Genomic DNA, 22,758 nt, shown 5'->3' on the forward strand with positions numbered 1-22,758 from the left:
GGATTGTTGCTTCAATGGGGTTGTTGTTTATTTCGTATAAACAGATATATTAAATATCGTCTCGTACAGTTTAATAAATATAAAAAATTGCATACCTTGTTTGTGTTTTTGTTAATTTTAACGGTCTTAATGACTACCTTATTTCAAATTCAATGTTAGTATCATACATATACAGTAATAGATTATGCGGTTTATTTTCAATTCAAGAGAAAAAAGTATCATTGTATAACGCACTTTTCAAAATACTGTAATTTTTCAAACAATGTAATATCTTCCTTTTATTGTTGCTCATTGTTCTTCGCGTTTCTGTAGAATTTAAAATTCAACTCCGATTCAACAGTTCATTGAGAACTGAATGGAAATTTCCAACCGTAAGGTATCATTTATCTATTCTAACATATACAAATTATATAAACGCGTAAAATAGATTCACAGTGCGCTTTATAGAGCTTCGCGGTTATTCCGTCTGGCCGATCCGTCGCTGTCTGTTTCAAATAAATATAATTCTATTACATACATCCTACATTATACGCGTTCGTTAATACAAAATACCCTAAAGTATATATCTATTTATACCTAGTCTAGATTCAAATTGACATTACGTAAGATTAGTATTTGCAATTAATTGATGAATTATTTTGTTCATTACTACTTTCAATTTTTTAATTTCTACTTTTAATTGTAGTGCATACAGACAGTGTGACACTTTCTCATCGTTTTCCTTCGCTTTTAGTGAATCAGGCCGGTGTACAGCTTGCTCAAAATTCATTGATACAGACAATTTTTGAAATTCCATACTTTAAGATAACCAGAAATTATTTAAGCCTCACATGAATCCACTTTACACTCTGCGGAACAAACATATTGTACCTTTTATTGAAAAAAAAAAACAAATTATATTTTCTCATCAACTTTACTAAACATGGAGAATGTTCATACATCGATCGTATGAAATATTCCGGGCAGTTGTCGTCGGCAGTAGTTATATGTTAAATGTATAAAAGTGCTGGAAATTCCGGGTACGTGAAAATCGAGAAAATCGTTACAGAATTAACCGATGACTGACTGTGCTTTAAAAATTGCATCATGGTGAGTTCAATTACTTCACAGGTATATATAAGATTGATTAATTGAAATAATATTGATTTTCAAAAGTCTTAAAAATGACGACGTTGATTCGAAGCTTCATCCGTATGAAAAAGACGTCTTTGATGCATCAGACATATCATTTGAAGCATCGCAGCTCGTCCGCGAGAAATTTTCATAAGAGTATATTTTTTCTTTGATTTATAGATCAAAAAATTTGTTCATTCCTTTTTGCCCCCACCTTTACATCAGATGAAAGTTTTCATTTCGTGCCGATTTTGGTTCGTTCCCCGAACAGTGAGCGCTTTCAAAGAGTGAAGGATCGGTGTAAATCGGTTCGCTGGGATCAAATCCCGCCCGTCTTGTGCCCGCTAATCCTACGGCGCCTTCCAGACCACCGGAACTTGTCAATCGTTGATTGATGACGTGACTCAACGATCTGGAAATCGATCTGAAGAGAAGTTTCGTTAGGCGAATTATATGCAGAAATTGCACTAACAATCGAAATTTAAGGTACATCGCATTTCAATTAACTTACGTCGACTGAAAAGGCTTCTGAAGTCCTGATCTCAGAAATGAAAAATTATTCTGCGCTCGTGTGCTGTACGCGTCTTCGGGATTGCTGCTGCGATGCGAAGACTTGTCAGCGTTTCTGTTCTTCACGATTATCGAATAGGCGTATTTCCTGATCGGTTTATTAAAAACGGTTACAATGCAACGATTCAACGACTGAGTAACGTGGTGAAATTTACGGAGAGCATTGATTCTACTCAAAAAAAATTGACCCAAGCTTCTACTGTTGATAGATTTAGGTACGTCAGTTACCTGTAAACGAGCATTGAGAGCAGAACTACGGATACGAGAAGAACAACCAGCCCAACGACAGCCACAACAAGTCCGTAATACTCGCTGGGTGTGATGCAAACGGATTCGAAGACCTTGGTATGCTTCTCGACCATGTTGTCCTCGACCATATCATACCGAGAGTCGAAGACCTGTTAAACGAAGGATAAACGGTGAAAATTCGGTCACTTTTACCCTTTGATCAACGCTTGATCCTTCCGAATCGCACCTCGATCATCTCCCTCACGTGTTCCTCTTCATTCTCGTCCTCTTCGTCATTTCGCGTGCTGTTTTGGACGTTGGATGCGGCGGAGGCGGCCGTTGTTGTGACGTTGACTTGGTCCTCCTCGTTCTCGTCCATCAAAGTCACGTCTCCAAGGTCTCTTCTCCTCCTACCGAAGGATGGTTCGCTTCGACCAGCGCCTCCCGAACAGTAAGCCGGCTGACATCCGTCTCTGCAAGTGCGAACGGTGGCCTCGAAGACCAGGAAATTGGACTCCGGAATTTTGAAAGCGTTGAAACGAGCCTCCAAACTGTCTTCCCGGAGACGGTCAAGACCCGGAAACACGTAGTTGTCCACTGGGCAGCTGCACGTTTGGTTTTGAAAACAAAAAGAACACTGTGGTATCTCGAAACCAAACGCTGATTGGATCAAAATCGCTCTCGTATCCTCACCCGTATCTGTCGATTAATTGTACACTTCTTCCGGAATAAGGATCTCGGGCTATGACGTTGGTAGCAAAGATGTCCGTGACGTAGTTGTACCTGGAACATAGTTGTGACGGACAACCGATAGCTTGTCAGCGTCAAGGGTGTTCGAATTCTACCCACTTACCCGTCTTGAGCCTCCAGCCTGAAGGTCAGAGGGTCACCGACTGCTATGGTGGTCGTTGGTCTCCCCTGGTACAGGATCAACAGCCGGACTCTCGAACTCAGCGTGTTTTCGGCGGGTAGATATTCTATCGGTATCGGTGATCCAGCACTGCTGGGGGAACTTTTTAAGGTTAGACCGAGATGCGAAGATTGATTTATCAAGCAAATGCATTAAGGTGCGGCTAACTCCATGCAACGTGCGAAGCAAACTACGAGCGTCTGTCAAATACGCCATCAAAAAGCTCCGTGGAAACGTTTCACTTTCGCTTTGGCTAACAATAAGATGGAAAGGAGCGACTCGTGCACTCGAGCAAAAACACACAAGTTATATGACCTGGCATACCCGGCACCGATGTAGCCGGATGTGACGACAGCCTCTCCTGGTCCGCGAAAGAGACAGGTGAGGTTGAAACGCTTGTCCCTACCGGTCTGGACGTAGTCCGAGAACTGGACCACCACTATGTTCGTCATGGTATCACCATACTTGAAAACACAGCGTAAGATATGGTGTCATTCTTCAAGTTTTCTCGTTGTGGCACATTTTTTACTGCTGCTTATACTCACTCGCTGGGTACCGCATTCCGGATATCCTTGAGCTCCGCTGATCCTGAGGACGTTGACGGTCCCTCCGTTGCCTCGGAAAAAACATCGGTCGTAGTACCCGTAAGTGTAAATTCGGCCAATGAAACCCTCGGGCGTTCGGAGAGTGAACTCCATGCCCTCTTCGCTGCAAACTTGACTCACTGAAAGTGAAGAAAGTGAAGAAAGTGTCAGAAATGAGACGACCTCCTGATGGTATTCCAGGGAAGCGACTGACTAACCGTCGAGACACTCGTCCTCGACTCCCTGTCTGCCGTTTCTCTCGTAAAAATCATAGTCCGAGCTCCTGTCGTAGTAAACGGGATCGCCCATCTCCATGTCGCGGGAATCCCTGTCACTGAGCTCGCAGTTGTCTCTCTCAGCGCCGTAGGGAGCGGCGTATGGTCTGAAGTTGAAGGACCTACAGACGAAGTCCCTGGCGTCGGCGCACTCTCGTTCGCAAGTTGCGAGGGAAGAGGCTGTCGTGTATCTTCGGACGAACGGCTTTCGCACCCTGGTCCGCTGACCGACCTGCCGAAAGTTGTCCTGGTCCTCGCACCGCGATATCAATGGAGGTCTGCCTATTATCGGACCCCCGCCAACCGACCCGAATGGTCTCGTTTGGTGGACGCCACCTTCCCCAACGTAGCCTCCACCGATTATACCGTTATCACCGTAGCTGCTGTCGTAGCCATCCACGGGTCGCGACGGTCCGTGAGGTCGACCACCAATTCCGCCGTAGCTGCTGTCGTATCCATCTATGGGCCGCGACGGTCCGTGAGGACGACTCCCGATTCCACCATAGAGAGGACGACCTCCGTACCCTCCTTTCGTACCGCGAATATCGTCCTCGAAACCACTCGGGTATATTCCATTCGCGCTTATGCCCCCGGGGTAGCTGTTGAGGACGAGTCATGTTGGAAGGCGTGGAATCGATTATGGTTCATGGAAAGAAAGTTCAGCTTAGACCGTCAATGCTTATGGCTTAGTTGGTGAAAATCGAGAGTCAGTCTGTCTTCATCAAGAGCGAATATTGTGAAGAGTTATGCGCAAATCAGAATCATTTGTGACTGATCTAAACTAGACTGAAGGTGTGCACATGGAGAAATATTCATCGTATTTCAAATCTGTTTGAGACTGTGTAATACGATGTTGAATAGGCTTCAAATAATGACATCTTTAAAAATTTGTAAATACTGTACCAATTCCTGAACCTCTCAGGTCTCTAGATATCTTACCGGTCTCTATCACGTTCCGGGAACCGATCGCTGACGGGATATCGATCAAGAGGATACCTGCTGCCACCAGTTCCGATGGGTATTCGATCAAGAGGGTCTTCGGGGTAGCGTTCAAGGGTGGTTGGATAGCGGTATCCTCCTCCAGGATAGCGGTCAGGACCAGTTGGGTACCGATCAGCCGGTTCAAGGGGATACCGTCCGCCGCCACCTCCTGTAGGAAATCGGCTCGGGTCCAAGGGATCGCCGATGGGGTAGCGACTGGGTCCAGTCGGGGGATACCTGTCGACCGGAAACCTGCCTCCGTATGTCGGGTACCGGTCACCACCAGGCGGATATCTATCGTCCGGGTACCTATCACCAGGAATAGGAAGTCGGCCACCTCCAGACGGGTATCTGTGGTCAGAAACGGGGGGTCGACCAGCCCCAAGCAGCGGGTAACCATCGTCTGGATATCTATCGCCGGGAATGGGGTACCGATTGCCACCAACGGGCGGGTATCTATCGTCCGGCAGTCTGTTGTCCCACCCTGGATATCGATTTGGATATCTGTCTCCCTTGTTGTTCGAGGGATATGCGGCGTCGTCCGGGTAACCTGCGGAGCGGGAAGGAAACTTTCACGTACCATTCAACGGTGCGAATCTCGAGAGTCCAACGCTACGGGGCTCTGCCAGTCGGCTACCTACCTGGTCTCCCTACAGTCGGCCTTCCCTGGTTCGTGTCCTGGCCCACAGGGTCCGGTCTGTACCCGGGAACATCCCGGTCACCGTCCATGTATTGATCTGCAGTGGACCAAGAAGGAGCGGATAAAAAGGAATGCGAGCAGTTATACGTATACGTATCACGAATGATCTGATGGATTGAAATGCGGTTTATCTACTCGGCGTGATTCTGACGTCAGATGGAAACAATGGATCCCCCTGAAGTATTTGCACTTGAATGATAGGGGGACACGCATCGGTTGCCCCGTCATGAATTATACTCCCGTGAAATTATTGTTTTTGTCGCTGGCTTGTTAGCATTACGATCGTATAGCTTTCAACTCATGGCGCAGTGTCGGAATATTGACCTTGCCGATACCGCTCCGTTCAGTTTCACAATGGACAAGGGTAGTTATGCAGAAACCATTCGACTTACGCATCAAATTCTCGTAGTAATCGTAGTCCGCGTCGTATATGATCCTGTGACCGTCCCGTTTGTTGAATCTGCTCAAACGGCAGGTATGGAAGTGCTCGGAGTAGACGGCACTCCGACATTGGAAGCTGGTCTGCCTGAGGCACTCGTCGAGACACTCGCTGAGGCTTCTGCCGGTTATTTCCGAGTGAAATTCACCGCTGAGCCGGGAGTTCCGGTACCGTTGGAAGGCGGTGTCCGGTCGTCGACCGTCGGCAAATAGGTGGGATGTCACGCTGTTGTCGGGGTACTCGGAGCCCCTCGCTATCGAACGTTCTACGTTTTATTAGCGGGAAAACGGAGGTACCAGCAAACCGTCAACATGACAGAGTTGGCGGGCGACGAATACCGTCGAAAGGTATATTTCAACGAGACGGAAATCAATATCTTACGGTTGTCCAGGCAGACAAGGTCGTAAAAGTGGTAACTTGGGCTGCTGCTGATCCCGATGTCGTCCTTCTGCGAGACCGAATCCTCTTCCGAAATCACGCACTGTCTCGTTTGGTCGTCGAACTCCACGCTCCGGCAGAAGTACTTGTCTGCCCTTAGACAAAGGCCTTGGCACTCGTCGAGGGTCAGGTTTGTGTAGATGTCAACCTCGAAGGGTCCGCGAAGCCGCTTGTTCTCTTCCTTGACGAAGACGGCCAATCCGTCGCAACGTCTTTCGGCTGCGATAAAATTACCACCGTTAGAACAAATTCGGGATTAAACTCGACTCAACTTCTCAATTGTATCACCATTTAGACAGGTGTTCTCGAGGTAGTCGCAGTTCGGGTCGTCCTCCAGGAGCTCGGGGTGTGTCCTTCGCGTGAAACGACTCAACGAGCAGCTTCTCAACGCAGCGTCGTAAGTCGCCGACCGACAGACGAAGCTGAACTCGTTCAGACACCTGTAAACAAAACCGAGACGAAATTTATCGTGTCCGTTAAGGATCCACGGTAGGATCCCAACTCTTATCCAACTCACCTATCCTCGCAATCGGTTCTGTTCGCCGCGCTGACTTCCTTCAAATCAGTCATCGGAAGTTTAAGCTTCTTCCGCGGATGTCTTTCGAATACGTAGCGACGGTTCGGGCACTCCCTTTCTATCCTATTAGCTGAAACCAACCGTGCGATTTAGTTTCTGAACATCTATTACATCCTCACACGCTGTAACATAACGATCGACATTCTGCAACCATTCGATACTCACACATCAGGCAGACTTCCGTAAAGTGGACGCTGTTCGGCACGAGCATCAGGTTCCCGATACCTTCGGGAAGTGCTTGTTCTCTGGTCAAGTAGCAGGTGCTCTCTTCGTACTCGGCGGTACCGCTAAAAGATGCGATTCTGCTCCCCGGCTGGAAGTCGAAGCTTGTGCACGCCCGGACAAGGTTGTTAGTTGCTGTTCTATCGCGTAGGCAAAGCTCCTGGCACTTTTCTAGAACCCTGAAGGGAGGCGCCGAGTCTCTGACCTGAAAACGTGAGTCGTTATCGTTTTTCAATGTACGATCGGGAAACCAATCTGCTGGCGAACGCGTGTAATGTTGAGAAAAGTGTTTTTTTTTTCCACTTACCACTTCGTCGTCAAACCCTTGCAATTGCTGGTCGGGTAATCTTTCGTAAACTACTCTTCCCGCGCCACCGTTGCAGGTCGTTTGAGCTGCGATCAAAAATTAGGCTCATTTCAGATCGATAATATCAACGCACACCATTGTTTTCCTGTAATTTCGAGGCTGCCGTCGAATGTATGTATAAATGTGAAATTGAAAATTAAACAAAAGCTGCAACACACGATCGCACCGTCATCTCTACCGGGAAATTTCTATATTTATTGTATATAAATTGGCGGTGCAGCGGCTATACCTCGTCACACGTTATAATACATTCGTTTTGCGCAATTTCGCAACCGTGTGACATCATTTGATTTATCTACGCCCATTTTGCACATCCGGTCGCACTTCTGCAGTTCGATTTAAATTTTTTCCTTCTCGTGGATGACATTTCGTCACGTTTTCATTTATTTTCTTTTCTCGTTTACAACAAAATCCCGAACTTTTCTACCAATGAATCGATACTGTCGCGAAACGGTATTGGTAATTATTTGACCCACACGTTGTAAAAGAGAAAATTCGACCACCTAAAAACAGACTGACGGTCAGCCGTGTAAGCCGCGCGGAAATTCCAAGAGCACCCGTGGTTCCACGTACTGTTACCGGAAACGGAAGTTACGCCATCAGATTTTGACAATGCCGATTTATAGATTCTTTTGTATGATTTTCAGTCATTCACTGTACGCGCCACTTTACCTTTTCCCATCCTAGTAAATAGACGTATCATTTAATTTAACATTTTGATTTCTCTTCGCTGCTTTTATTGCAAAGTGATGGATTCTTTTCTCTCTCTCTCTCTCTCTCTCTCTCTCTCTCTCTCTCTCTCTCTCTCTCTCTCTCTCTCTCTCTATCTCTCTCTCAATGAGATAAAGAACTTTGTCGGAATTACAACTTGCAGACGAATTGAATTAGTTTAGCTCGAAGTCGAGTCTCCCGCTGCCTGCCACAATTTCTACTCTTACTACTGAATCTCCGGCTCTCAGCCTCTTGACCATTACTACTCGAGCGTGTTCGCGAAACAAGGTAAAGAAAGTATAGCTGGCTGCTTACCGTTGGTGAGCATCTTGAGAATGGTGAGTACCGTGATAGCTTGAACCATACTGAACATATCATGGATTTTTCTCATTTTGAAAGTGGAGTGCTCACGGTAAATCAAGTGGTCATGTCACTTGGGGTAATACTCTGCAATCAGACCAATAAATTCGTCACAATTAGAATTGGATTATGCCATTTTCACTCGGTAAACGCAGAACAAGGATCAACGATGTGCTATACATTCATCGGAAAATTTTATGATAGTTGTCCATTAATTGTACGCGATAATATCGAAGCATCTAACAGATTGTTGCGTTATACGAACCGGCGGTAAATCCATTGGTACGATGTCGAAAGTGAAAGATTAATAAAACGAATCGAATCAGAGATAAATTCTTTCACGTCACCGAACGATCTTCACCGCACAAAATTATCCCCGCTTTCGCACAATATATTGCTTCGCTTATCGATTAAGCGAAACTCTGCATCCAATACCCGGGAAAATACCTATATCACGCGTGAAAATAATCCGAGGAACGTGAAAATAAGTTGACCAAATCGTTCGGTGACTGTTGATGTACTGGTCGGTGAGACGGTAAGTTTGAAAAGGATAAAATATACCGGCTTACCCGTTGCGGTGGGTGATAATGGTGGTGGTAATGTCGGACAATGTTCGAATGCCGTACATGTTTGTGACAATAATTATCTCTGCCCCCATCTCGCGATAGTTCCATCATAGCAAACCGTTTTACGACTCTTCTCTACAATGGGCCAAGAGACCTCGACGCGAATATAATCGTTGCAGGGACAAAATACACAACGATTTCTCTTTTTATCGCTCAGCGAGATCTGCAGGATCAACCACGTCGTATCAAATTTTATTTTACACACCAGATTTTTTTTTCCGACACCAGATCGAACGCGTGACATGTTTCATAACCGGCAATGGGATCGGATATTTTTTACGTTACGATCGCGGTACGCGAACTCCGCGTAACTGGAAAAGCAATCGACCTGCGATCATTTCAGAGAAGATATGTACTCGCCAGCTCGCTGCAGAACTTTATAACGTAATTCAAGAGTGAATTATACACCTTTATAGTTGGGACGATACCAGCTATACGTACGCTTAGCTGCAGATTCATTAATATTCCAAATACTCTTCATTACTCTATATATAGTTGGATGTTTCATCAGGGGTGTCGTAATTAACAAGCTGAAGTCTCGCCGGTATATCCAATTTCTTATTATCACTTAACTCGCTTCCTCTGGAAGATAGAATCGTTAATCTTAATACCGGTGCTTCAGACGCTGCGCTTCAAATCCTCCCGTTCGTCACGGGTCGCATTTTATTTCAAATGAAATAAAAAACGTCCATACTCGGAGATTTTTATTCCTTTAAAATAAATTGCTTTGACTGAGAAAAATTGTGACTAATTGAACCAAAGTTCATTATTGTTTTTTATTTTCAAACATCTATCTTTATCGCATCTCAAGTTCTCAGGTACGAATATCCGAAATAACAATATTATCAGCTGGCGGAAAAATTCGATAATTCACAAATGCAAACGTTCTTTTCAGATTTATCATTGAACTCGTTAGATGTCAAGATGAGAAAAATTTCCACAACTCTTTGGTTGACTTCATTCTACCAAACGATATATAAAACAATATTTGGATACACAAAAGTGTATGTAAAAAATCACTTAAATCCATACTTTACCCGATCATAATCTCTCTTAAAAGTTACTTTTCCCGCTGGCTGATTTAGGAGGAGATCTACACTTCAGACTAGAATAAATAAGATATCCGAGGATTGTTAGGAGCCAGTGAAAAAAGATGGGAACAATATTTCCTAATCTTCCATCTATCTTCGCTTACAGCTTCGAAATTCGGTGAAGATGATCGAATGAAAGCCTCGAATTCACAGGGCAATAGCCCTGAGCCTGAACTCGATCGTCGTGTCGCAAAGTGTAGTGGTTATTACACGCGTTACACATGTGCAGAACGGACACTCACACGTACGTGCGTAAATAGCCAAGGCAACAGAGCGTGGTTCCTAAACTTTTCCACACACCCTCATCGAGCATGTCTCCTATCCCCGATAGAGTCGATAATACACACGCTCCGTAAGAGACCTTCGCCCAAAACCACAATTACCGCAGGAATTTCGATCACCGTCCGTACATCTGCTCTCCGAAATTAATTGTCTCGCAGACCTGACGGATTCCAAGGCAAAATGCGCGCGGATAACCGAGGCTCAATCATTCGAATCGTTCCTCCGAATTCTCATATCTACCTGAAGTTTTCTGTGAAAGTTGTCGCTGAAACGCCACCGGATAGAGCGACCAAAGCTACGTGTTGCATTCGTGCATGTTCAAAATTTAGCTACGGTTGCCTATTTACTGGCGTCGAATGGTGAGTTTCACGGAAAACTCCCGTTTCGATTAGCATTCCTGTAGGCTAAGATCTTTATTTACGGTTGAAGTGAATTTGGATCGTTAAAATCGGCGAAAATTTGTGTAAATTCTCAGTGATAAGGTCTTTTGCGAAATGTCGCATTTTTCTTTTTGTCTTTGTTGAAAAGAAAAAACATACCACGTTATGTAACAAGGGAATAATCAACTTTTAATCCTATGTTACATGTAGGAATTTATTTACGACTCAACTCTGGCCACATTATTGACTTGAAAAGAAAATAAGAGAAAATCGAAACAACGCGTACAAGTAATGTACGAATGTAGATCAGCGGGAGTCAAGGCACCCCCACCTAAAAATATACTTGTTAAAAATAAAAGAAACCTTTCAAAAATCTTGGAAATACAATAAAAATAGTTGTCTGGAATTTATTCTATATTAACAACATCAACAATTCACATGATGAACAATTATAATACGGAGAAATGTAATTAAACATGGAAAAGAAAAAGAGTAAAGCAGATAAATTGAGCGAGTCTTACCGTAGTCAATAAATTGAATAACCCGCGATTCTCCGAGGGGTTTATCACTCATGTAATAGTTGGGACAGCTGCAAATGTAATGTCCATGCAATGGTATGTAATCTCAGTACAATACCATGAAATATTCGTGTAATATCATGCAATAGTAGTGTAACGCCGTGTAATACTGTGCGATAGTTATGTAATACCCTGTAATAGTCATGCAATATCATGCAAATACCATGTAATAGTCGTGTAATATTATGTAATGGTGGTTGCAATAGTCATGAAATACCATGAAATACCTGTGTAATACAGCATGTAATAGTCATGTAATACCTGCGCGCGCAGTACCAAGCGCATGCGCTTTACAGTGTTTACCGGATTCGTGACATAACCTTGAAATTCGTATTGGCAACTGTTTGTATAACCTATGGACCGTTATTTCTCGACTTGATTGTGTGAGTCTGCCGGCTACAACACGTGAATGACGGAAAGGTACGTACTTAATTTAATCTGTCGCTTAGATCTGGCAAATATTCAATTATTTCTTGCTGACCTGTACAAAAGTTACAGGCAATTGAATTTCAGCGGTTTTTGTTATATAAATATAAGTAAATATACCTTAGCATGGGTGACGTGATATTGTTGTAATTTCCGATCCGTTGTATTGCTTCTAAGTTTGCGTCAATCCAAGAGAAAAGAAAGAATATGACCTAATTTTTTTACCACCTACCAATTTATGAAATGAAAAATAAAAGAAAAATCCTAACTGTCGCATAGTGCAGGACAGAATCATCTACAAGTGCTCAAAAATTGTGACACACTATCAATTATTTCAATTAAATTCCAAATAGATTCAATAATTATGCGTTTTTCAATTGACTTCATGAAAACATACGATTTCGTTGAAAGTTCTAAGAAATCAGATCTCTATCAGTTTGTCCTGGTTCCTTACTCATTGTTCATTCCAGAAGTGTCACAAATTGTACTATATTTTGGAATCAATCACTCTAGTTGACATTCACAATGTCAGCAGGTAACTGTGATGTTTGATCTAAAACTAGCTTGGAGTTAGGCATGGAGGAATCAGCGAGCAAGGCAGAAAAGGAGAGTATGGCGAAGACCATCGCTGGAAATGTTAAAGAACAAAAGTTTTGGGTCGTAATTAGGAAGGAACTTGGAGTTGATCCACCGTTGTACCTGAAGCATCTCCTCACCTGTCTGGGTTTCGATTCAGCGGCCGCTCTGAAAAACCTTTCAAGCGAAGCCTTTCTAGAAATGGAGAAATTTGCCCAAACTGACATGCTGGGATTGTTAGGCGAAGATGGTTACACAAAATCAGACTTCTTCGGTATCTACAGTAATACACCTGAACAATTCCGCATACTACGAGGACATAGGTTTTGCCTCTTCGAAATTCAGAAGTATATTATAGAAAAGGGGTTGAACCATTTTGCTACGGCCGAACAGGATATTAATGAAAAATTAACTAACATCAAAGCAAAAAAAGAAACCAAGGAAACGCTAAAAGCTGTATCGGGAAAAAAATCAGATCCACAGTCACGAAAATCACAGGACTTATTGAGTGAAGAAGATCAATTATACATGCTCATTAAAAATTGGTTTTCTAAGCAACCAGATGGTGAAGAAACCTTCAAAGATTATTTAGAAAGCCCTAAAAATCGGTATATAGAGGTATCTGTCAAAGAAGACGTTGACGAAGAAATTACCTATTCGGGGAAAATATCGTGTTGCCTGTGTAAAACTAAAATTACCGCGCATAAAGCCGAATACGGGAAATCAGTACCGAGGAAAACTCGTTGGGTATGTCAAAATTTTATGAAGCACGTAAAGGAAAAACATTTGACTTTGAACCCTGTGGAAAATTCGAAGGAAAATTTATTTCCTCGCAAGCATAACAATAGCAATAAAATTGATACAAAATCGGGTCAGGCGGAAAAAAATACAGCAAATGTTCTCAAAAACGTCGTCGCTAACACTACAGCTTTTACTTCTAGTTGTAAAAAGGTTCAACCCGAGGTTCAACCACTTATTACGGATGTATTCGATAAAGGCACCAATGACAATGATAACTGGAATACAAATGCTAGTTTGAGCGACAGTATCGCAAACAAGAACCAGAAGCTCGGCCAAAATTTACCAAGAATTATCGAAGACGTGAAATTAGTCACACCCGTTGAAATAAGAAGGGATATTATTAAAATTGAAAAAAGCAGGGGAAAAAGGCATATTACTAGAGAAATTGAGAGTGATGACGAAACGGAAGCGAAACCTACTAAACGGTCGAAAAATCGAATTGAAAGCGATGAAGAACTCGAAGTATCTGCACGTGACAAGCCAAATGATGAATCGGATGTTAGATCACAAGCTGTGATAGTTGAAAGTACAAATGATGAGTTACAGGGGGAATTCAACCTCGGAATAATGTAAAAGGGGTTCTTTGTTCCGAGAAAATTCTATCAACCCCATTGACTAGTAATACCAAAAATACTAAGACTATAGATACAAAAAGTTCCGACTGTGAAAAAAAAATTAAAAAAGATCTAAGAACTAGAAGTGACAAATCCTACCGACAAAGAGTGAAGAGTATTACTACAGAGAGAACGATTCCATATTATTTTCCAACATTGAACGAAATGGAATTGCTGTTGAAATATAATGCAGAATTAAAGGATTGCGTGAAAAATTTATTAGCACAATCGGCATCGAAAAAATTAACGAAGTCTTGTCCAACAGTCAATGAAAACAGTAAAAGTAACTTGTTAGTACGAAAATTGATGAGAATTTCTGACAAACAAAGTCAGGCCGAATCTTGCGGGAACAGATACGATTGCACAGTGAAAAAGTTTGCATCGTATATTTTCATGATTGGTGGAAGATTGTCGTACGAAACGTTATGCGCGAACTTGCCTCTACCATCCCCCTCATCTGTCAGTCGGTATTTGTTAGAAAACGGACCAGACATCATTGAAGGGCAGCTTCGATTGCAGGAATTGAAAAATTACTTAATCAAGGCCGACCTGCCTCTAGTCATATGGGTAAGCGAAGATGCGACGCGTATTACTGGCACCGTGCAATATGACCCAAAAACTAACCAATTAATTGGGTTGGTATTACCAACAGATAAAAATGGAATGCCTAAGTGCAAATCTTTCATGGCAACGTCACCAAAAGTAATGGAAGAAACGATGCAAAATATTCCAATTGCTTCTTTGGCGTACACAATTATGGCACAGCCTTTACAAAAAAATGCGGCGTCATTTTGTCTGTGCATATTTGGAACCGACAATAAATTCACAGCCGAACACGTGCTTAACAGATTCCAATTTATTTACGAACAATGTCAGCAATTCGGAATAAGAGTATTAGGATTTTCTTCGGATGGTGATCCAAGATTGTTAAAAGCGATGAGGATTGAAAGCCAAATAGGTATTTCGAATCTTGATTTACTCTTTGGTAAAGAAAATTGGACATGGTTCAACAGTGAATTTTGCAGTGAGTACTTTGTTTGCCAGGATACTGTACACATTGGTACAAAGCTAAGAAATCGCTTCATCAAAAACTCAATTGTTCTGCCGATGGGAAACAATATAGCGACTGTTAGTCACCTGAAACTATTGATACAGTCACAATCTAAAGACAAACACCAGATAACTTATTCTGACTTGGACCCAAAGGATAAAATGAATTTCCCTTCTGTTCAAAAAATATGTCAAGAAAATGTCAGAAAATTACTCAATGATACAGTACCTGGCAGCGAAGGAACATGTCAGTATTTGAAAATACTACATAACACCGTAGTTTCATACATCGATTCTGAATTAACGCCGTTGGAAAGAATATTTAGCATCTGGTATTCTGTGTTTTGTTTAAGGATGTGGCGTGCATGGATTTCGGCAAATGACAGTTACACTTTGGGCAAAAATTTTATAACTTCCAACTGTTACACATGCATTGAAATAAATGCTCATACGCTTATTGACGTCATCATACGCCTGAGAGATTCGGACCAACCAGAACTCTTCCTGCCATCTTTATATAGTAGTCAACCATGTGAAAGCTTTTTCCGACAAGTCCGTTCAATGTCATCCACGTACTCGACTATTGTCAACTGCAGCATGATGGACATCATTCATCGTCTCAATAGAATTCAAGTACAAAATGAAATCATCATCGAAGAGTCAGAAAATATTATATTTCCAAGATTTAGGGAGAGAAAAAGTGTAATCAATGTCAACACATATCCACTACCTTCTAATCAAGAAATACAGAAAACCGTTGAAGACGCGAAATGTCGAGCTATTGAAGATCTCGGGAACCTTGGTATATTTTTCAACAATATCTTATGTACACTGCCTTTTTCTGCAAAGTCTATTCAACTAGACTCAGACGACGAATCTGACAGCGAAGAAATCAGCGAGGAAACGGAGAGCGCAAATGAAGACACTATATCTGCAGAACTTGAACATGATATGATTACGTTGCAGTCTGTAACAGGAACTTTGGAACTCAAAAATTACTCCACCCAAACAGTTCAACTAAATGAAACGAGTCCATTTGCAGTCGTGCGTGATTCGTCGCAAGCCGAATACGTCGTTAGAAAATCGTCCATTTGTTGGCTGCTTAATAAAACCAAGCACCGTTTAAGTAGCGACAGACTTCAGAGAGTACGAGAAATCGAACTGCCGCATTTGTCCAAGAAGGTACTTATTAGCTTGATATTAACTCTTCCTAAATAAGTAATGAATATCTTTCCTTATGACCCAGACTCATTAAAATACTGCGGAAAATGTCCTACCTACACCTAGAAAAAAAATATAATGCAGCATTATTCTATGGTAAATGTATAACCCCAACGAATAGAGTTGTATAATTTATGCGGCAATTGGTTGAGATTCTAAATTTTTAGGAGGTTGAAGTTCGTAACGTTAACGAGACGATACAATTTGAAGAAAATCGCCATTTTGCAACTTTAGAATTTTTTAGAAATGCAGTAATCAATAAATAGTGGCTTGAATCAAGCAAAGTCAACCCACATCAGAACTACAGCCTCTGTAAAGCAATTACGAAGTTGAAAAACATAGTTTTTTTTCAAATAATGTGTCGTTACGTTAACGTTACGAACTTCAACCTCATAAATTTTTTAGATTCCATCATTGGCACATCCTGTCGTTGTGATGACTACAAAAAGTGTTAATTTTCAACTTCTTGGTTCTCCGTATAATGTTATTGTTTTTCTAGGAATCAGCTACTAGATCAAATACTGTCGAAGAGAATCCGGAAATAAGTATAGGGACATGGATGCTTTTTAGAGAAGACACTGAGGCAGAAACGAAATACAGAGTAGGCCTTGTTCTTGGATTCGTCTATCTAACTGGAAAAACAGACCCACAAAGAGAATACTCCAGATTAAGCGCTGACGTCAATAATGAAAGTATTGGCGTACTATGTACCTGGTATAGATTAATAAGTTCTAGTCTCCGTCCGGCACCAGTGGGGTCACATGATTACAAATGCATTTCTGGATATATGCGAACTTTACCAACACCACAGATAGTTGATGGGCATATTTTTTATTCGGATTTAGTTTTGAAACTAATCCTCGAGATTATTCCTACAACTTCACTCCAAGGTAATACTGCTGTGAAAAAATTTCATTTGAAATCATTGCACGTCTGGTTACAACGTTTTGAATTTTCAGGTAAAGATGCAAATATCGGAAATTTTGTGCTGATCGAATTTCTCACCAAAAAAACCAAAAAATACTACATCGGCGTTGTTAAAAGTATCCAATCAAGAGACAGAGATTGCGAGGAAGATTATGAAGTCAAATTCATGCGAAAAGTGACGAATTCGTCGAGCTCCATATTCGTTTTTCCAGATGTGGACGATACAAGTTATGTAACAGGAGATCAAATAAAGCTAATTCTGAGCAACCCGAAAATTGACCGAAGACGTCATCATGTATTCAGTGATTCTGATTTGTTAGAGTACGCTGTGATTTAAAAGTTAATTGAAGATCGTCTCAATTGCTAAAAAATATATATAATTATGTATCGTTAACCTCTCCAGAGTACTATTAGCATAAATATACAGAGAATATTATTATAATATATAAATTATGGTTGCGTTGAATTATTCTTTACTATATTTAAAGGTTGATTTGCAAATTTTATTATGAAATTTAGAGGGTAAAAGAGGTTATAAAAAAATAGTTGCAATAAACTATTTAATGTAATTCAAGCAAGACTTCAGGGATGCAATTAATGACAGTGAGACAAAAACCATTGTTAATAGGTATACTGAGAAATACTCATCTTACAGTAATATAATGTGTATCTATATAAATATATAATAGTCATGTAATAGTCTTGTAATAGTTGTATAATTAGTATGCAATAGTCATGCAATGGTCATGTAATTCATGTAATACTATGTGTAATACATATGCAATACGTATGTAATACTTGTGCACTATCTGTGGAATACGTGCAATACTTATGGGATACTTATGCAATACATGCAATACTATTGTAATCCCTATGCCATACATGTAATACCAGTGTAATAACTATGTAATATGTGAAATACATATGCAATGGTGTCATACTTGGGACAGTCATTATGAGAGTGGTAAGCCCCTCGCGATTCTCCCTACTTCCTGTTACACGTTTCCGTCGCATTCACGAAATTAGTCTCATCGAATTCCACATACGAGAGAGGTAAGATGTTACACATCAGTTTGCGGGGAAGTATGACATCATATTTACATATTCAGATGAGGGAAATAAAGTTGAGAGGGAATAATACGCCACTTTCGTCCCACTTTTTAGATCAAAAAAGTTCACATTATTCCCGCCTCAAATATAATGTCAACTTTCATCCAGTTTTGAGGATGAATTTTTTCATTATTAATCTATGTTCTCAATTTTACATCCAATATTGCAAAACACGTATCGGCTCCTTCTTTTCAAGTCCCAATAATGTGGCCAGATTTGAGTCAGAAATAATGTCCTATGTACTCGTATGTAATATTTCTCGCTGTTCTTGCAATTACATACACAATTAATTGAAGGTGAACGGTTCAAATAAATTAGCGAATACATCGTACCTACATACCGCGTTGAATTCCCTTGTGGGTAAAACGTTTCGAATTAAATTTGATTCGTGCCAAATTATGTCTGAGTGTAATTACGTTGAAATGGTGAGATTAGAAAAAAAAATCTTGAATTTATCGAGTCGTTAGCTTTATTGTCAGACAAACATATCGCGACAGATCCTTTGGCTGCAGTTTCGTATATATACAGAATTCCGCAGGGAAATTTAACCCTCCGACATTCGATTAATCAAAAGCTGATTTCTTCATCCCTTCACGGGAAATGGCGGCAATTTCGCATTTCTTCGTTCCATATGTATATTGAAATTTCAATTTATCGTTGCTACCCGCGGTGTTTGGTGCTCGAAATCGCAATACGATGACCGCATATCGTACCAACTATAGTGCGTAAAAAAAAGCACGTAGAACTTCGGTGTGTCGCGACATTCAATTATCGTGACAATAAATTAGTCACGTTGGCCTGTTCGAATCAAGGGGAAAAATTTTTCACGCCTCGAGCTGTTTCCTGCACGATCATATTTAACAATGACCGTGTAACCGCTAGTCCCGTTTGTATATTAACAATGAAAATCGAACCCCTAGCAATCACCTACTGGCTCATAAATTGCTGCTGATTGTCTTCGATCGAGTCCAATTTTTATAATCTTTTTGCCCAGTTTCGTTCTCAAATTTCATCACAAGACTAAAGAATTCGCTAAATTATGCACGAAATTCCGATGAATAATTTCTATCAAGGCAAGGGAAAAAAAGCTGAGAATTATGTGTGTTCTTTCTTTTTCGAATTAAGTTTCATTTGCAGATGAAATGAGGTGAAGGAAAACAAAAGAATGCTTAACGAGAGATGAGAAAAAAGAGGTGCCTGTTATTTAAATCAATGCGTTGAATATAACCGTAGGATAATTTATCGTCAAAATTATATACATATACATATATGGCAATAAATTAGAGCGAAAAAATTACGATGAGAAAATTTGGTTGAAAAATGTCTAAACGAAAGAAAAAGGATGAAATTAAACCGTGAACGTACGCTGGGAAAAATTTCAATTCTTATAGCAGCTAGAAAAATTCAGTAAACCCGGTATTGTTAAAAAAACTGTTTAAATATTGTTGGAATTACGAAGAACGAGGTACGCATAACCATTTTGCGCTATCGTCGATCCTTTTTTAGTAATTGCAAGGCAAAATCAGTTTCTGAGGTTTACTCTACTTTTTTAGTTAAACAAGGCTTTAACGTCAATTTATCGTTGCGTGAGCGTTAAATTTTCGCAACAATTGCGGGAAAATATAGCAACGGTGATCGCAATGAGAAAGAATAGTAACGGTTAATTTTCATTTTCTACCTAGAGCTACATTGTTCGATTGTGGTAAAAAATGAAAATAGTTAATGACAGAGCGATAATAGTAAGTAAAAATTTCTCTCAGTGATAAAATGAGCTCACTATACTTCCAGCTGCAATAAGAGGTAATTTGCAGGCGTAGCTGAATAAGGAGCGTGTGAATTATGTCCTTCTGCTTTTGACGGTTAGGTTAAATTTATGTTTATATAGCTCTGAAAATCTCGAGTCAGCATTTAACAGAGTGCGAATAATGGGCGCGATGTGTACCGCAAGTGTGCGCAAGCTGCACATTGTTGCGAACGTGTTGTATAATTGATGCAGTCCAGAGGCTGCATTATCCCACCAGTAATGTGCGGACTGCAGGCGCAAATGCAAACGCGAAGTGTATTAATTGCGCTGCGTGTGTCGGGTATAATGTACGGATAGTGCGTGAATGTAGCCGACAGACGCGTCTTATTCCGGAAACGGAAGGATATTGTTCGCCATTGACTGTGTCGACGATCGCGTTTTCGAACCGCACGCAATCCCGTTCTCCACGCCATGTACGCGCACCTCTCTGTCAAATACCAAAGCCTCTAGCATTTCACGAACGTGCAGCTCTCGCGAATCCTCCAAGGGATAGTCCTCCGGCAATTCTCCAACCCTTCGGGGAAATTAATCGACCGCATTCACTTTCGGCCCTAGATGCGATGTATCTAGAGTCGATGGGGAAGTAAAAAACAGACTCGACGAAGAAGAGAATATCAATTCCCTAAACGGAGAAAAGGGCGCTCTAACTTTATTAGCCGTAATCATCGTCATTAGCCTTCTCCTAATCGTACAAATTGACGCTGAAATTCTTAAGCCTTTTTACTTGAATTTTGAGAAGAAGAAAGTGATGGATTTTTTTTTTTTTTTTTTTGTTTCTCTTTTCAAGCAAAATTTCTCTTCTATTGTATAAACGACAAAGTAATCGTAAAACCTGAGCAAATTATCGAACGAAATATTCTTTCTATATGATTGTGTTGAATACAGGAATGAAATGAGAAGTCACGTTAAGTAAAAAAATATAAAACGAGAAGTATATTAATTAATATTCGAAGAAATTTATTTATATTATATGTAAAATTTTCTTCAATTATACAGTTTCTTTTTACGTCTCAACCTCGCATCAAGGGATGTGATTAATCCGGGTAAAAAGTTGGATCGAAGGTATACGGTGGAATATACAAATAACGCTGTACGTACCTATATGTATAAAGGAATTCATTATTCGGCGGAATATGAATTGGATGAATCTGCAGGAGGAATGAATTGAGAATAGGGGAATCGGAAAGAAATCGATTCGATACTTAATCGGCCCGTGCGTAATACATCTCAAACAATTAGCAATTGTTGAGCGGTAATTATACGCCGGAATACAATGCCGTTTGAATTATTGAACGATCGTCGAAGCGCGAAATAAGATCGGCGTGCTATCGAGTGGATATATTCGTACAATGATCGAATTATACCGAAGTAACGAAAAATAAACGAAATCGTTGTTATCTTTACACGTAATCCCGCCTTCCGATCGACCAGCTGTAAAAATGTCTCGATCAAAACTAAGGGCGGTGGTTAAAATGAAGAAAATGAAATTTCAAAAAAGTAAATAAATAAAAACTCAAAATTATATTCACCTTCGTTTCGCCGGTTCCCCGTTTTCACGGTTCCAAGGACCGCGAAATCCCGTCGTCCTCGAGGGCCGCAGCAGGGAATTGAGTGAAAATGAACACCGATCAGTGTTGAGCAACAAAAAATTTGACCGAAGGCTCTGAGGCGCCAAGATGGGGCACGTCCAACACGAATGGCACCTGTAATCAGACTGAGTGAGAAAATCGGCGGCAATAAAATAGCGGCGTGACTACGGACCGTGATTAAGCTTTGGATCCGAGTCCCGATGCAGGTGTAGCAGGGGGCCCCGACCCCCGCAGGGGTCCAACCTGGCCTTGCTGCCGCCGGAAGTGCTCGCATTGTTCCGCGGACATCCGGGAAAACGCATCTGGCCGAAGCCGACGAGAGCGTTCGTCGTTTTAGCCATTTATACACACGATACGTGTGTCTATAAGCATGGCCGATGTGCGGTGCACAGAGAAAAGCAACGTCATCGCGGAAATATGCCTCCGGGCCCTACGTGCATTCCCTCACACCTCCGATGGAAATTATTCCTGGTGCATGTCTTCACTGAGAAAAATTTCATTTGTTGAAGTGAGGAAAAACGAGGCACGCGTAAACATTTTGCCCTATCGTCGATCCTTTTTTGCTAATTGCAACGAAAAATTATTTTCTGAGGTGTACTCTACTTTTTTTAGTTAAACACGGCTTTAACGTCAATTTATTGTTGCACAGGCATTAAATTTTCGCAACGGTTGCAAGAAAATTTAGTAACAGTGACCGTAATGAGAAAGAATAGTAACTGATACTAGACTTTCCGCTAACGGCTAGAAAACTAATTTTCATTTTCTACCTGGAACTATATATTTCGATTGTGGTAAAAAATGAGACTAGTCAAGGACTGAGCGGTAACCGGAGCTGAAAATTTCTCTCGGTGTTAATTTGATTTTCAACCAGGCGAATTAGAATCCCACCCTTTCACGGGACAGAATCTCAGTTTCGATGTTTAATAGAACGAGTATGAATTTTTTAAGCTTTTAGGTGCAGCCAATTAGTGAGTTTCCAAATTTAGCAAGGTTGGTAGTTGGACTTGCAAAATTTTAGCTGTTGCAACATTTTTTTTTTTTTTTGGCACCTTTTATGTTTTAACACTTGCTTCCCAGCAATTTATTATTTTCCCTGGTACGTACAGAGAATGTTGTACGATTTTGTGGTTTTGACAGAAAATTTTTTATTTATACGTGACATCGATAGAGAAGGTAACAATAATCTGTACATGTGTTTTCTTTTTTTA

At 41.1% G+C, this 22,758-nt stretch overlaps 2 protein-coding genes across 7 annotated transcripts; one reads left to right on the forward strand and one right to left on the reverse strand.

The window, feature by feature from the left end:
• Positions 1–3: 3 nt before the first annotated feature.
• LOC124305312 (uncharacterized) lies at positions 4–21,657 on the reverse strand. Of its 3 annotated transcripts, none has more exons than XM_046764574.1 (19): positions 21,491–21,657; positions 8,431–8,562; positions 7,345–7,430; positions 6,981–7,242; positions 6,756–6,885; positions 6,527–6,678; positions 6,182–6,457; positions 5,754–6,065; positions 5,303–5,398; positions 4,620–5,211; positions 3,624–4,279; positions 3,367–3,545; positions 3,146–3,285; positions 2,765–2,914; positions 2,605–2,694; positions 2,159–2,516; positions 1,912–2,081; positions 1,625–1,771; positions 4–1,537 (listed from the first exon to the last, which is right to left on the reverse strand). In XM_046764574.1, the coding sequence occupies exons 2-19, from the start codon at positions 8,504–8,506 to the stop codon at positions 1,330–1,332; spliced, it is 4,080 nt and encodes a 1,359-aa protein (XP_046620530.1). In that variant the 5' UTR covers positions 8,507–8,562; positions 21,491–21,657; the 3' UTR covers positions 4–1,329. The 3 variants fall into 3 exon arrangements, with proteins under 3 accessions (XP_046620530.1, XP_046620528.1, XP_046620529.1); XM_046764572.1 differs by having other exon boundaries at positions 2,765–2,923; XM_046764573.1 differs by having other exon boundaries at positions 2,765–2,911; positions 3,137–3,285.
• Positions 11,410–18,000, forward strand: LOC124305315 (uncharacterized). Of its 4 annotated transcripts, none has more exons than XM_046764586.1 (4): positions 11,410–11,852; positions 12,422–16,081; positions 16,620–17,010; positions 17,080–18,000. In XM_046764586.1, exons 2-4 carry the CDS (start codon positions 14,015–14,017, stop codon positions 17,382–17,384), a joined length of 2,763 nt encoding a protein of 920 aa, XP_046620542.1. In that variant the 5' UTR covers positions 11,410–11,852; positions 12,422–14,014; the 3' UTR covers positions 17,385–18,000. The 4 variants fall into 4 exon arrangements, with proteins under 4 accessions (XP_046620542.1, XP_046620541.1, XP_046620544.1 ...); XM_046764587.1 differs by lacking the exon at positions 11,410–11,852 and having other exon boundaries at positions 14,684–14,807; positions 15,253–16,081; XM_046764585.1 differs by having other exon boundaries at positions 11,410–16,081.
• Positions 21,658–22,758: the final 1,101 nt, after the last annotated feature.

This window comes from Neodiprion virginianus, chromosome 5, assembly GCF_021901495.1.
Source record: "Neodiprion virginianus isolate iyNeoVirg1 chromosome 5, iyNeoVirg1.1, whole genome shotgun sequence".
NCBI classification, from domain to species: Eukaryota; Metazoa; Arthropoda; class Insecta; order Hymenoptera; family Diprionidae; genus Neodiprion; species Neodiprion virginianus.